This window comes from Panulirus ornatus, chromosome 2 (genome assembly GCF_036320965.1).
Source record: "Panulirus ornatus isolate Po-2019 chromosome 2, ASM3632096v1, whole genome shotgun sequence".
Classification (NCBI taxonomy): Eukaryota; Metazoa; Arthropoda; class Malacostraca; order Decapoda; family Palinuridae; genus Panulirus; species Panulirus ornatus.
This window is the reverse complement of record NC_092225.1, coordinates 101677939-101694298: the sequence shown is the minus strand read 5'-3', so window position 1 is coordinate 101694298 and position 16360 is coordinate 101677939. Positions and strand designations below refer to the sequence as shown.

The following is a 16360-nucleotide window of genomic DNA, read 5'->3' as shown; positions in this document are numbered from 1 at the left end:
GAGATGTTATGAGGATGAAAAACACAGATGTGACAAGAATGAAACAGGTGTCAGAGGGATGAGACAGATGTCACAAGGATGACACAGATGTCACAGGGATGAGACAGACGTCACAGGGATGAGACAGACGTCACAAGGATGAGACACATGCCACATGGATGAGACACAGACGTCACAAGGATGAGACACAGATGTCACAGGGATGAGACAGACGTCACAAGGATGAGACACAGACATCATAAGGATGAAACAGACGTCACAGGGATGATACACAGACGTCACAAGGATGAGACAGACGTCACAAGGATGAGACACAGATGTCACATGGATGAGACATATCACAAGGATGATACACAGACGTCACAAGGATGATACACAGACGTCACAGGAATGAGATACAGACGTCACAAGGATGATACACAGACGTCACAAGGATGAGACACAGACGTCACAAGGATGAGACACAGACGTCACAAGGATGAGATACAGATGTCACAAGGATGAGATACAGACGTCACAAGGATGAGACACAGACGTCACAAGGATGAGACACAGACGTCACAAGGATGAGACACAGACGTCACAAGGATGATACACAGACGTCACAGGGATGAGACACAGACGTCACAAGGATGATACACAGACGTCACAAGGATGATACACAGACGTCACAGGGATGAGACACAGACGTCACAAGGATGATACACAGACGTCACAAGGATGAGACACAGACGTCACAGGGATGAGACACAGACGTCACAAGGATGATACACAGACGTCACAAGGATGATACACAGATGTCACAAGGATGAGACACAGACGTCTCAAGGATGAGACACAGACGTCACAAGGATGATACACAGACGTCACAAGGATGATACACAGACGTCACAGGGATGATACACAGACGTCACAGGGATGAGACACAGACGTCACAAGGATGATACACAGACGTCACAAGGATGAAACACAGACGTCACAAGGATGAGACACAGACGTCACAAGGATGATACACAGACGTCACAAGGATGAGACACAGACGTCACAAGGATGAGACAGACGTCACAAGGATGAGACACAGACGTCACAAGGATGATACACAGACGTCATAAGGATGAGACACAGACGTCACAAGGATGACACAGATGTCACAAGGATGAGACAGACGTCACAAGGATGAGACACAGACGTCACAAGGATGAGACACAGACGTCACAAGGATGAGACACAGATGTCACAGGAATGACAGTAATAAAGAAAGACGCGGCGCAGACATCTATCACACACACACACACACACACACACACACACACACACACACACACAAAGCCAGTGTGGCACAGCCGAGGGAAGACGACCCGCCTTCAGGATACTCACTGAGACTGCTGCCCAGGGCAGACCCGCGTGGTCGTGTGTGTCGTTCATGTGGTCGTCGCAGTCAGGCACTATGTGGTCGTCATCACATATGACCGCGACGCGACGAACACGCTCGCACACAGCCTCCATCTGAGCTCCGAGCTCCTGTGTTCGAGCCCCGGGCCAGAGCTCTTCAGCAGCGGCGGAGGCGGCGTTCGAGTGCGCGCGCGCTCTCTTATCTCAAGTTTTTTTTCTTCTCTCTCTCTCTCTCGCTTTCTTTCTTTCTTTCTCTCTGGTCTGTGAGATAATACACTGATCACGTGCCACTGTCGGCGGGGGGGGCGCAGTGTGCCTCTTTTACCGTCACGTTGCCCAAATGTCCGCGTGGGGCGCCAGATCTTGGCCGACACACACCGCTCTCGGCCAGGTCTTCCTGCAGAGGGTTGTCAAGGAGGTCATGAACGTGTGAGGGGGTGAGGGAGCGGGGGTTGTATTGCGTGTGAGGGCGGAGGAGAGCGTGGACGCCGAGGGGCGGAGGAGGAGGGAGCGGGCGTGTGACCCTTACCGTGGACTCCGGGAGACTGAGACCGCCTTCCGCGCGAGCTACGTTTTCTATTCCACAGCCTCCCCGAGACGCCTACTGACCTCTTGCTAACACTTATTCTTTACTCGGTATTTATCGCTATCCGAAAAGTCCTTCTTCCAGCGTCTTGACATCTGGACACACGACAGAGAGAGGTGGATTAAGAACAGATCAGACAGCTGACGAAGGGAGAAGACGAGCCGGTAATAAAGTGTGAAGGACAACATGGAAGGAATATATATATATATCGCCGACCGAGATTTTTCGTTTTGTTTCCGGTGAAGTTTACTGATGTACACACGATCAACGCCCACAGCCCCGCTACAGGGACCATCCACGTGCTTTTCAAATACCCGAGGGGGCTGCACGTGATCTAGTGGTGAGTGACGTGTGAGGAAGACTTAATATATGAGGGCAACCATGTAGAACACATGTGGTGGGGAAAGGTACAATGGCTGAGCTGTGGTTAAGTGAGTGTGTCAGTGGGAGAGTTTGTTCGTACGTTGGTCCTTAAGGGATGGGTGCGTTTGTATTGGTATGTGTCTTCCTTTGTGTGTGTGTGTGTGTGTGTGTGTGTGTGTGTGTGTTAGATGTTTCTGAATACATTTGTACACTGTGTTGTATAGTGCGAGGCATGGGCTATAGATAGGGTTGTACGGGGGTGGGTGGATGTGTTGGAAATGAGATGTTTGGGGACAATATGTGGTGTGAGGTGGTTTGATTAAGTAATGAAAGGGTAAGAGAAGTATGTGGTAATGAAAAGAGTGTGGTCGAGAAGGCAGAAGAGGGTGTGTTATGGCTCGACATATGGGAAGAATGAGTGAGGAAAAATTGACAAAGAGGATATATGTGTCAGAGGTGGAGGGAACAAGGAGAAGCGGGAGACCCAAATTGGAGATGAAACGATGGAGTGAAATAGATTTTGAACGATCGGGTCCTTAACATGTAGAAAGGTGAAAGTGAAATGGAATGAAGTGGTACACAGGGGTCGACGCGCTATCAGTGGACTGAACCAGGGCATGTGAAGCGTCTGGGGTAAACCATGGAAAGGTGTGTGGGGCCTGGATGTGGATAGGGAGCTGGCAAGGATTGGTCTGTATGGATTGGTGTTGAACGGCGGGACTCAAGTGTGATGCTGGATCTAAATAGCTTTAAGTACTGGCACCTGATGATGAGGTGGATTGTCTCCACGAACATGTGTCACATGTATAGAAAAATTACATGTTTGATAAGGTTGTTTGAACTACTGAAGTGCGATTTCCCCTTTATACTAACATCATGAACTAGTGTGATCATCATATCTATATCTATCTATCTATCTATCTATCTATCTATCTATCTATCTATATATATATATATATATATATATATATATATATATATATATATATATATATAATGAGATGGTTTTGATTAAGATGAGCAGTTACTTACGCTGTCTTAGCTAACATGAAAAAACAAGACATTTCTCAAATCCACTCTCAAGCTGTCATGTCTGATGCGCTGAAATCAAAGCGCTCTATCTAGATCCAAACCCAGCAAACCTTTCCTCTCCATGACCACTTCATATACCCTGGCTTAACCCACTGACGTGGTGCGGCACATTGCCCCCTGTATAGCACATTGCTCCAAAGTAGTCTATCCCATGCACGACCACAAGCCCCTCTTCATGTTCAGGCCCTGGTGATTCAAAGCGTCTTTCATCCCCCCCGTTGATCTTTGTAGATCTCGACCTTCTCTTTGTTCCCGCCACTTGACGTGTTTACCTCCGCAGAGTCAGTCTTCACTCATCCTCTCCGTACATATCCAACCCAGATTAATTCGCAGTGTCCACCTCCTTGAGACACGTTTCGCATATCACCGCATCTCTCTCTCTCTCTCTCTCTCTCTCTCTCTCTCTCTCTCTCTCTCTCTCTCTCTCTCTCTCTCTCTCTCTCTCTCTCTCTCTCTCTCTCTTCTCTTACTGTTATCCTTACTCGATTAACCTTGCCTCACATTCTCACGCCTCCCATTTTCCTCCGGCGGTACATTCCCGACACACCCGCCTCTCCCCTTCTTCCGTTATTTTGCACTCAGGGCACAAGACTCGCATCCGTACGTCACCGTTGAGACTACTGTGCCGTCAAACATACCCCCGTCTTTACCCTCACAGACACTAACTTCTCTCTCTCTCTTTACATTTTCTCAATACGCCTGGTGGTACCACCACCTCCACCTCCACCACCACCCTACATGGTTTACTTCCCCTAACATGACCACCCCTCCACGGATCTATAAGATTCCGTTTCCTCTCCAAGGTTCTCTCCAGTCAAATGTACGCTGAATTTGACCTCTCTCTCTCTCTCTCTCTCTCTCTCTCTCTCTCTCTCTCTCTCTCTCTCTCTCTCCCCAGCTTTAAACCTCATAACCTTACTTTCATTCATATTAAGACTCAGCTTCCTCCTTTCACTCACTCTCCCACATGAACTCCTGCCGCTCCTCACTTAACCCCAGTCTGCCACCAGAGCCAAGCTTGCCATTTACGAAGAGCAGCTGACTCGCCTCCCACCTCCTTCCCCCCACCTACACGAGATAGCAGACCCACCTTTCTTTCCAAGACCGTCGCATATGCCTGCCTCACGACGCCATCCATGCACAGACTAAACAGCCATGGTGACATTGCGCACCCACCACCTTCACCTGGAACCACTCACCCTCCTCCCTTTCTACATGCACGTGCCTTATTCACTTGCTAGAAGGAAAAAAGAATCCTCACGCTCCTGGTTGATTCTCTACCAAACCAGATTCGTAACACCTTCCACAAAACATTTCTGACAGCCCTATCATACGCTATGTCCATACGAATCCTTCTCTTTCTCAAAGTATCACTCACATACATTCTTCAGAGCAAACACTTAATCCACACATCCTCTACCACTCCAAAAGTCACACTGCTCCAACTTAATCCGATACTCTGTACTTACCACCAACCTCTCCAATCACCACTCACCCATCCAACTTATTAGATACAGTAAACAAACTTTCCTTTGTACAGTGGCATTATACATGCATTCCGCCAATCCTCGAGCACCTCACCATAATCCATACATATGTTGAATATACTTACCAACCAATCAACAACACAGTCACCCTCATTCTTATTAGATTCACCTGCTATACCATCCACTCCGGCCGCCTTGCCACACTTCATCTTACGCAATATATATATATATATATATATATATATATATATATATATATATATATATATATATATATATATATATATATCGGTCTTTTTGTATATATATTGTATGCAAAAAAAAAAATTGCCCTTCCACACCATATGTTTTCATAGGCATTACACTGATAAGGTTCATTGTAGGTACAAGCATTTGAGGGTCGTACCGTCGTGCTCATCGGTCGCACCGTCGGAGTTGAGGGGGTTTAGATCTATATACATCACAGCAGTAACCAAGACGAGGCGTTGGTCTGTGTGGGAGAGCCTCTCCCGCTCGTCCGTCCGTCCGTCCGTCCGTCCGTCCGCTCGTCAGTCCTCCATCCGTCCATCAGACGCAAGTGTACAAGATCCAGTCAGTCCTCGTGTGTGCTACGATCAGCTCAGCTCATAACAGCTGGCTGGTGATTATCGGACAGTGATTAGCTACCAGTCTTGTTATGATTGGTGATGGATGGATGTCGGAGGGTCGTACTTCTGTCCTTGTTTACTTGTCTTGGTTCGATAATAAGGCAGAGGTCACGACCTATAACGTGAGGGTTGACCTTACACCTCAACATGTCTGCGGATGATGCTGTGGTTATGGGAGATGTGAATAATGGCAAGGACTGCACCAGCTTACAAGGGGACCTAGACAAAATTCTAAAGCTGATCTGATAATTGGTTGGTTCAGCTCCACCCGACTGTGTGCTGAGAATTGAGGATGAGACACTGTGAATGTAGCCTTCATCACTATTGCACGTAATAAGCTTTAGGAATGTACGCTTCATCACTGTTGCAAGTAATAAGCTTAAGAAATGTAGGTTTCATCACTATTGCAAGTAATAAACTTTAGAAATCTAAGCTTCATCACTATTGCTATCCAGCGGGAAATAAGCTTCAGGAATCTATATGTGTGTGTGTGAGAGAGAGGCTTGGGGGTTGACGTAATCCAGAACCTGCCACCCAAACTACACATCAGGTGGATTACGAAGGAGTCAAAGTTATCATGTGGTATATATTGGAGTCATCGTCTCATTACGAGGGATTAAGGCCGTATTCGACAAGCTCTCTCTCTCCCCTAGCCGTTCATCAGCGCCCCAAACTCGATATATGCTTCTCAATGTCTGGTCTCGCCCTGTTGCTAGAACGTGTCCAGAGAAGAGCGACAACGCTGGTGGCTGGCCTACAGGAGCCGAGATGCTGAGAGAGAGAGAGAGAGAGAGAGAGAGAGAGAGAGAGAGAGAGAGAGAGAGAGAGAGAGAGAGAGAGGCTGGTTGGAGACGGCAGAGGTGCCCGCCATGAAGGAGAGAAGAGGAAGGAGTGACCTGATCAACAGTTTTCAGGTCCATGAATTTCTTGGATAACATCAGCGGAGATTAGCTGGTCGTCAGGTAGAGCGACAGATCTACCAATCTACCAGAGGTCGTCAGAACTCCCTCCCCGTACAGTACAAGAGATGTGGCCCCACGAGTGTAGAACTCCCTCCCCGTACAGTACAAGAGATGTGGCCCCACGAGTGTAGAACTCCCTCTCCGTACAGTACAAGAGATGGGGCCCCACGAGTGTAGAACTCCCTCCCCGTACAGTACAAGAGATGGGGCCCCACGAGTGTAGAACTCCCTCTCCGTACAGTACAAGAGATGGGGCCCCACGAGTGTAGAACTCCCTCCCCGTACAGTACAAAAGATGGGGCGCCCCACGAGTGTAGAACTCCCTCCCCGTACAGTACAAGAGATGTGGCCCCACGAGTGTAGAACTCCCTCCCCGTACAGTACAAGAGATGTGGCCCCACGAGTGTAGAACTCCCTCTCCGTACAGTACAAGAGATGGGGCCCCACGAGTGTAGAACTCCCTCCCCGTACATTACAAGAGATGGGCCGTACAGTACAAGAGATGGGGCCCCCACGAGGGTAGAACCCCCTCCCCGTACAGTACAAGAGATGGGGCCCCCACAAGTGTAGAACTCCCCCCCCCCTACAGTACAAGAGATGGGGCCCCCACGAGTGTAGAACTCCCCCCCGTACAGTACAAGAGACGGGGCCCCCACGAGTGTAGAACTCCCCCCCCCCCCGTACAGTACAAGAGATGGGGCCCCACGAGTGTAGAACTCCCTCCCCGTACAGTACTGTAACACACACACACACACACACACACACACACACACACACACACACACACACACACACACACACACACAAGCCGGAAGACTGTGTGGCGATATCAAGATAACATCAATCTTGGTGTGTCAAGATAACAACCTTGAGAGAGAGTCTCTCTCTCTCTCTCTCTCTCTCTCTCTCTCTCTCTCTCTCTCTCTCTCTCTCTCTCTCTCTCTCTCTCATTCCTGAAGGAGAGCACCTCTGAAGTCTTCATTAACGAAGGTATGACTTGCTGTGGTATACGCGCATGTCGTCATGAACGAAGGTATGACGTGCTGTGGTATACGCGCATGTCGTCATGACGTGCTGTGGTATACGCGCATGTCCTCATTAACGAAGGTATGACGTGCTGTGGTATACGCGCATGTCGTCATGACGTGCTGTGGTATACGCGCATGTCGTCATTCTGTTTGATCATAACATTATCTGTTGTGATGACTAACCAGACGGACATGAATGAGATGAATATGTGTGTGTGTGTGTGTGGTATTACTCACTCATTACTTGATCATGAGATGTAATCATCTAAGTAAGTACTACTACTACTCCTACCATTACTACTACCACTACTACTACTACTACTACTACTACTACTACTACTACTACCACCACCATTACTACTACTACTCCCATTACTACTTCTACTATTACTACTACTACTACTGCTACTACTGCTACTACCGTCGTGCTCAAGGGTCTTACCGTCGTGCTCAGTGAGTCGTACCGTCGTGTCCGGGAGGTTCAGACCTCAACGACACGCCAAGTCCCCAAAACGTAGACCACACACTCTCACGGCACGCCGGATGGTGAGGCAGATGTAGCGATGATTTGTACGTTTGTGGACTTTTTGTGCGGATGTCAGTGGTAGAGAGAGAGAGAGAGAGAGAGAGAGAGAGAGAGAGAGAGCAAAGACTTTTTTCTTCATCCATCATTATATATATATATATATATATATATATATATATATATATATATATATATATATATATATATATATATATATTGGTCCTGGTCCTTGAAAGAGTTAATTGTCAAGAGTCGTCAGTTGACCTCAGTATACAGTAGGTTTGTGGTGATGGGAAACTAAACATCCACAGAATGGAATCCCTTCTCGTGAACCTACGGTGTAATAATGTTCAGGTTGTCAGACTGCCTAGTTGTATGAGCAAGTGTTGGGGACAATACACACGAGACAATCTCCCAAGTCTCTTATGGTTTGGCAGTGCGGGTCGCACCCAGTGAGTCACAAAGGGCCCACGTTCGAGTCTTGGAGTAGGAAATCCGGCTCACAGTCATCCCAGCTGTTCATTTTTCTCTTTAGGATTTGGCGATGATGTATTAGTACCTTGACGTAAAATGTATATATATATATATATATATATATAGAGAGAGAGAGAGAGAGAGAGAGAGAGAGAGAGAGAGAGAGAGAGAGAGAGAGAGAGGTAGGTAGATAGATAGAGAGAGATGGATGTATATATGTCAAAGAAAAATATTATCGAGACTACATATCAAGATAAAGGCATTTTTCTAGAGATTTGATCTCCATTGTTCCAGTACAGCCGCGGTTCCTCACGACCCCTTCTCACATGACACTGGTGACAGTAGCAGAGAAGAGGATCAAACACACACACACACACACCTCCCAGCTGAGGTCACCTTTACTCTCTACCACAATAATGTGACCTGAAGTGACCCATCTTAGAACGCTCGAAGTCACCTGAACTCGTTGTGACCTGGCCAAACTCGACGTGTTGCTATTAGACTCCACTCGTAACCTTGTTCTGTTAAAAGGGGGGAAAAAATAAATGTTCATACAATGGAATTGAAACTTGTTATTAGTGCACATTGGACAAGGTTCTTCCTTTGATACTATCTATCATTAGATTTAAAAACAAGGCGACAGATATTGTAGTCCAAAAAAATGATTCGAACTTCTGACATAGGGGGGGAAATAAATACTTTCCTCATTCATCTTGTGCACTAGATTTTTTTGGGGTTACTATTGATAAAGTAAGATTCAATATATTAAAAACAAATATATATATTTTTTCATCATCTTGTACTATCGGGTAGTGTTTCGCCCTCACACACTGATGATAAGAATATTTCTGATAAGAGAAAAAAGATAAATCATTTGGACTAACCAAACGTTCAGTTTGTCATATGTGATGTTAATGATTTACACTCACAAAAGTTGTTGTTGAAGAAACAAATGACATTTTTAGTTGATAAAAACGTTTTCCATTAAACTCTACGGGAACTGTCAATCTGAATTTACTGCTAGATGATCAATAATGATAATAATAATAATAATAATAATAATAATTTTCTCAACATTAATTATAGATATTGTTTCACTGAAATAAAGCCTTAGGAATATTCTTTCACTTAAATAAAGCCTATACTGTTTCACTTAGATAAGGCCTAGTGGTATTTTAAAATATTCATTCAATTAAAGCTTACAAATATTGTTTCACTTAATTTCTAGTGGTATATTAAAATGTTAATTTCACTTGAAACTTAGAAATATTGTTTCACTTAATTTCTAGTGTTGAAGATATTACTTCACTTAAAACTTAGACATTTTCACCTAAAGCCTTGTATGTCTTCCAAAAGAATTGAAAATCATTTGAATTTATACAAACATTCGTATGAGTAAATGTATTATGAATGTTAATGTGTGAAAGTGACCACACACACATACACACACACACACACACACACACGCACACACACACACACGTGGGTGTGCTTTGGATTTCCCCGCCCACACATGGCAGAGGTCACCAGGCCTCCAGTTAATCCCTTCAGTCACCCATGGGACGTTGATCAGGTGAGACACACCCTCACCAGCTGCAGCTGACGACGGTGGTGGTGGGGGGGACTAAAATGTCTTTGCCTTCCCTCCTCCATCCTCCTCCTCCTCCTCAGACACACCTGATGACCAATTATGAGATTAGTAGTTTGGTCATTTCCGCGAAGATAGTTTTGCTCATTATTTCGGGTGGTTTGGTTCGGTGTGTGTGAGGTCGTAGTTTGAATTATGAATGGCCAGTGTGTTGGTTATTTGTGTGATGTTTATTGGTTCATCATCATCAGTGATTGCTACTAACTTGGGGACGATAATTGATATTATCTTTAGTTCGTACGATCCTCAGTATGAAGAACACTTAGATCAATTTTTATTTGTAAATTATATGATTACTAAGGAGTCGTCTAACCAGCTAGTTCATTGATTATTTTTTGATTACATTCAGAGGTCATGTTTTTAATCATCTTTTAGTATAGAAATATTTATACCTTGCCAATTTCTAAATATGGAAAATTATTTATCATTTTTATGATGCACTTTACTAATTCTGGCTTAATGATCATTACCCCTTGAAAGCCGTTAAATTAACAAAAAACATCATTCTAGATATTTTTCTTTTTTCTTTTTTCTCTTTTTTTTTTTTTCAAATTCTGCCACAATGACCTTCAGCCGTTAGCAGGCATTAAATCCAGCGAGACACATCGTCGTGAAAATAAACAGCAGCTAAATTATAGAGTTAAATATACTTATGAATTGTATCTGTGTACGTGTCGACCTAGCATTGTAAACACTAAAGTAAATATGTCTGTAAATCCCTCTAAAGATCACATTAGAAAATAATTTCCACAGCTGTTTCAAATGTAAGTTAGTTTCAAATAAAAGTTATTTATCAGAACAGATATTAATTATAGATTTTTTTTAATGATGATAGACTTGTCTTCACCTCTTCCTTTGGTTTTAAAGATGGTGCAACATAGGGAAACAGGAAATTCAACAGAAGAGGAGAAAAGTGGAATGATAAGGAGAAAAGTGTGATATTTTTTGTAGTGGCGGTTCGGGCTTATCCGTCAATAAAGATATAATGTCTGAAATCCTTGCCTAACAGTTTGGATCAAGCAATATGGAGGAGCAGGGAGAAAAAATTCAGTCATTTCATATTAAATCGCCAGTCTTAATGTCTGTCTCACTCCACACCACCAGCTCACCACGATGGTCACCACTTGGGCAAATATCAGCAAACTTTTCTTCTCGTAACTACACCCTTATCTTTACTACACCCTTATCTTAACTACACCCTTATCTTTACTACAGCCATAGGGGGGTCTGGTCTATGGCAGTATGTATACACTTGCACCCTTATCTTCTTCATCAACATGCCCTTCTTCACTGCGCGTCTAAGGGTCAGGTCAAAGGGCATCTTTTCACACTTTTTTTTCCCCGTGTTTCAGAATGACGAGCAGAATTGATGGTATGATTAAAGAAAGAAAACGTGGTGGTAGAAAAAAAAAATCTTTTCGTAGGGGAACTCAACAAACATTAATGGGAGTTAAAAGGAAAAAGAAATAATCAGACGACGTCACCATATGAATCTCAAAGTCATGTAAACAAGTGTTGTGTCACCAGAGATTGGCTAGTCTGAATGCATGTAAACAGCAAACACCCGCCGCTCATATTTTAAAGCCAAATCATAATTATCTTTAGTGCCGAAATTGATTTATATATAATCCTATAAACATTTGTAAAGAAAATATAATTACAATATCATTTTCAACGTAATTCTGAAAGGATAATTGAATGATCACCATCCTACTTCATAGTGCGCACAACAACAATGAAATTCAAGATGTATATGATGATGATGAGGAAAAATGTAATCGGATATGAAGATAGTGATGATGGTGATGATTATGATGAAATAGATAATGATGGTGACGATAGTGACGTTGGTTAGGACTGTACACGATGGTGAGAGGGTGATGATAGATGGTGAGGTGCACGTATAGTGAAGATGATAAGCGTCACGATACAGTGTATAGCATGTGTCACTAATAGTGAAGATGACAGTGATGGAGGGGAGTAGTGATAGTGAGAGGTTGATGGTGATTGGTCGTAAGATAATGAGTGTGAAAGTGATGAACGACGTTAGCTGATAATGTCATTATAGTCTTACCGATAATATTAACGTTATTATGGCTGACGAGAAGCATTGACGAAAATGATGTAAACATGTAAACAAACAGAAGACGAGTGAGAATATCAGTGAAAATGATAGTGAATAACATTTTTTTTGTCGTTGTTCATTGAGAATGAAGTGGAAATAAGCTAGAATGATCGTGAAAGATGAAAGAATGAAAATAATCATGATCTAAAAATTGCATTTTGTAAAGAAAGTAATCCAACTTTAGAAAACGCGAAGGTGAACGAGAGTATGAATGAAGATGAGAGCGAATTGTGCGAAAATGAATTAACATATATGAAAATAACATTGATAGTGAAAAATAACCTGATGGTGAATGACGTAGAATGCAGAGTAAATGTAATGTATAACCAATGAATAAAAAATGAAATTAATTAACATATCTGATGAATGACGAAGAATGCCTTTGTATATTCATAGTACAACCAATGAATAAAAAAATGAAAGAAAAGGCCTCGTATAATCGTCATCATGAATAGTGAGTGGGATATCTGCTTGGCTCTTGCCGTGGGGTTAACATGTAAGGATTTGGGGTGTGATTTGGTGTTGGTAAAACCCCTTCCTAGCAAAGGATTTCCGGATAAAAAAAAAAAGGAAAAAAATGTAATACCCTATGATTCATGATTTATCATACGCTTAATAAGTGAATTAATGCTCTGAGTCACTTTATAATTTGTCATACATAAATAACTATAATCGGGTTTTTTTTATTTGTTTTTATTATCTCTTTTAGGTAATTATTACCGTGAGTTTGAGGGTAAACTATGAATATTTGTAATTTGATTTCATAATTGATTACGTGTTATTTAAGTATGCTACCGTTTTGTGACAGTTAAGATAACCCATTTTTGATGTTTGTTTTCGTTCACTTGCTTGTTTTCATAAATGATCTTTTACGGAAATAATCATCAATTACATAGTACAGATACAATGTACAATTTTGTATTTTGTATCTTTTGTGTGGTATACAGATTTTGGTCACAGTAATATTTGGTTATAAATACATCTAAGGTTGTAGGAAGATTAATCAAATGTATTATATATTTCAACGTCAGAATATGTGTTCATCTTCATTTGATCTGATTTTGTCTATTAGGCTAAAAGATCCTTAAACATTTACGTATCTGTAGCCCACCTCTTGTATTATCGAAACATCAGTGGACTGGTATTAGGGAATTTCAATCTATCAGCTGATAAGGTTTATTCTTAAGATGTCAGTATCGTATATAACCACCAATTAAATCATTTCGGACACCTGCCTCAAGTGTTTTAGACCTTTCCAAGACCATACACGTTCTCATCTTATGTGTGACCTACTAAACTGTTGTGTGTGTGTGTGTGTGTAAGTCTTTTTTTTTATTTGCTTTCGTCGTTTTATTTGACAGAATTTTGCTCTCGTTCTGCCTACGGCTTGTTATATATGTGAAATTGTAATGTAGATGTTTGTACTGATACCACATCGTTCCAGTTCACTCTATTCCTTGCACGCCTTTCACCCTCCTGCATGTTCAGGCCCCGATCGCTCAAAATCTTTTTCACTCCATCTTTCCACCTCCAATTTGGTATCCCGCTTCTCCTCGTTCCCTCCACCTCTGACACATATATCCTCTTGGTCAATCTTTCCTCACTCATTCTCTCCATGTGCCCAAACCATTTCAAAACACCCTCTCCTGCTCTCTCAACCACACTCTTTTTATTTCCACACATCTCTCTTACCCTATTATTACTTACTCGATCAAACCACCTCACACCACATATTGTCCTCAAACATCTCATTTCCAGCACATCCACCCTCCTCCGCACAACCCTATCTATACCCCATGCCTCGCAACCATATACATTATCCCCAATATAATTTTTACCCCCCCCCCCCCCAGGTATAAAGATCTCTCTACCCACATATACTTCAAGACTGAATCTATCTCCTCCCCTCATTGAGATAACGTCAAACACACACACACACACACACACACACACACACACACACACACACACACACACACACACACCACAAAGTCCATATTTTATCGACCGGGCCAGAAAATCGGGTGATGATCAACACCTGGGTCGGCTGTGGGCCGACTGCCTGCCACTTCCCACCATTCAAACCGAGGCTGGGAGAGCGGGTGATTCATGGTCAGCAACGCCAAACCTTTATTACGCTACGAACGGAAGTCGTATCTCGAGGGAGCGCGCGAGCTGTGTTGATAGTGGGAACGGAAACTTTCCGGGGGGGGGGGGGGGGGGGGGGGGGGTTGCCACACGCTGAACCTAATGCTATCTGTCTATCTATCTATCTAACTATCTATCTATCTATATATATATATATATATATATATATATATATATATATATATATATATATATATATATATATATATATTCTTATGAGTCCACGGGGAAAATGAAACACGAAAAGTTCCCAAGTGCACTTTCGTGTAATAATCACATCATCAGGGGAGACAAGAGAGAAATATAACAGTCAGTTGATATACAACGAAGAGACGAAGCTAGAACGCCATTTGGTAAACATTTGGTAAACGCGCAAAATTGTGATCCTTTCCAATATATATATATATATATATATATATATATATATATATATATATATATATATATATATATATATATATATATATATATATATGCCATTGTACAAAGGCAAAGGGGATAAGAGTGAGTGCTCAAATTACAGAGGTATAAGTTTGTTGAGTATTCCTGGTAAATTATATGGGAGGGTATTGATTGAGAGGGTGAAGGCATGTACAGAGCATCAGATTGGGGAAGAGCAGTGTGGTTTCAGAAGTGGTAGAGGATGTGTGGATCAGGTGTTTGCTTTGAAGAATGTATGTGAGAAATACTTAGAAAAGCAAATGGATTTGTATGTAGCATTTATGGATCTGGAGAAGGCATACGATAGAGTTGATAGAGATGCTCTGTGGAAGGTATTAAGAATATATGGGGTGGGAGGAAAGTTGTTAGAAGCAGTGAAAAGTTTTTATCGAGGATGTAAGGCATGTGTACGTGTAGGAAGAGAGGAAAGTGATTGGTTCTCAGTGAATGTAGGTTTGCGGCAGGGGTGTGTGATGTCTCCATGGTTGTTTAATTTGTTTATGGATGGGGTTGTTAGGGAGGTAAATGCAAGAGTTTTGGAAAGAGGGGCAAGTATGAAGTCTGTTGGGGATGAGAGAGCTTGGGAAGTGAGTCAGTTGTTGTTCGCTGATGATACAGCGCTGGTGGCTGATTCATGTGAGAAACTGCAGAAGCTGGTGACTGAGTTTGGTAAAGTGTGTGGAAGAAGAAAGTTAAGAGTAAATGTGAATAAGAGCAAGGTTATTAGGTACAGTAGGGTTGAGGGTCAAGTCAATTGGGAGGTGAGTTTGAACGGAGAAAAACTGGAGGAAGTGAAGTGTTTTAGATATCTGGGAGTGGATCTGGCAGCGGATGGAACCATGGAAGCGGAAGTGGATCATAGGGTGGGGGAGGGGGCGAAAATTCTGGGGGCCTTGAAGAATGTGTGGAAGTCGAGAACATTATCTCGGAAAGCAAAAATGGGTATGTTTGAAGGAATAGTGGTTCCAACAATGTTGTATGGTTGCGAGGCGTGGGCTATGGATAGAGTTGTGCGCAGGAGGATGGATGTGCTGGAAATGAGATGTTTGAGGACAATGTGTGGTGTGAGGTGGTTTGATCGAGTGAGTAACGTAAGGGTAAGAGAGATGTGTGGAAATAAAAAGAGCGTGGTTGAGAGAGCAGAAGAGGGTGTTTTGAAGTGGTTTGGGCACATGGAGAGGATGAGTGAGGAAAGATTGACCAAGAGGATATATGTGTCGGAGGTGGAGGGAGCAAGGAGAAGAGGGAGACCAAATTGGAGGTGGAAAGATGGAGTGAAAAAGATTTTTTGTGATCGGGGCCTGAACATGCAGGAGGGTGAAAGGAGGGCAAGGAATAGAGTGAATTGGAGCGATGTGGTATACCGGGGTTGACGTGCTGTCAGTGGATTGAATCAAGGCATGTGAAGCGTCTGGGGTAAACCATGGAAAGCTGTGTAGGT

The 16360-nt window shown here is 43.0% G+C and overlaps 2 protein-coding genes across 2 annotated transcripts in view; one reads left to right on the top strand and one right to left on the bottom strand.

The window, feature by feature from the left end:
* Positions 1 to 1955, bottom strand: part of LOC139758979 (Krueppel-like factor 5) — a 37001-nt gene extending 35046 nt beyond the window's left edge. The window contains exon 1 of the mRNA XM_071680845.1: positions 1378 to 1955. Coding sequence (XP_071536946.1) covers positions 1378 to 1506 — 129 coding nt within the window. The 5' untranslated portion in view covers positions 1507 to 1955. The remainder of the gene's footprint in view (positions 1 to 1377) is intronic.
* Nak (Numb-associated kinase) overlaps positions 1 to 16360 on the top strand; it is a 555804-nt gene that overhangs the window by 31923 nt on the left and 507521 nt on the right. The gene's annotated exons all lie outside the window — the stretch shown is intronic.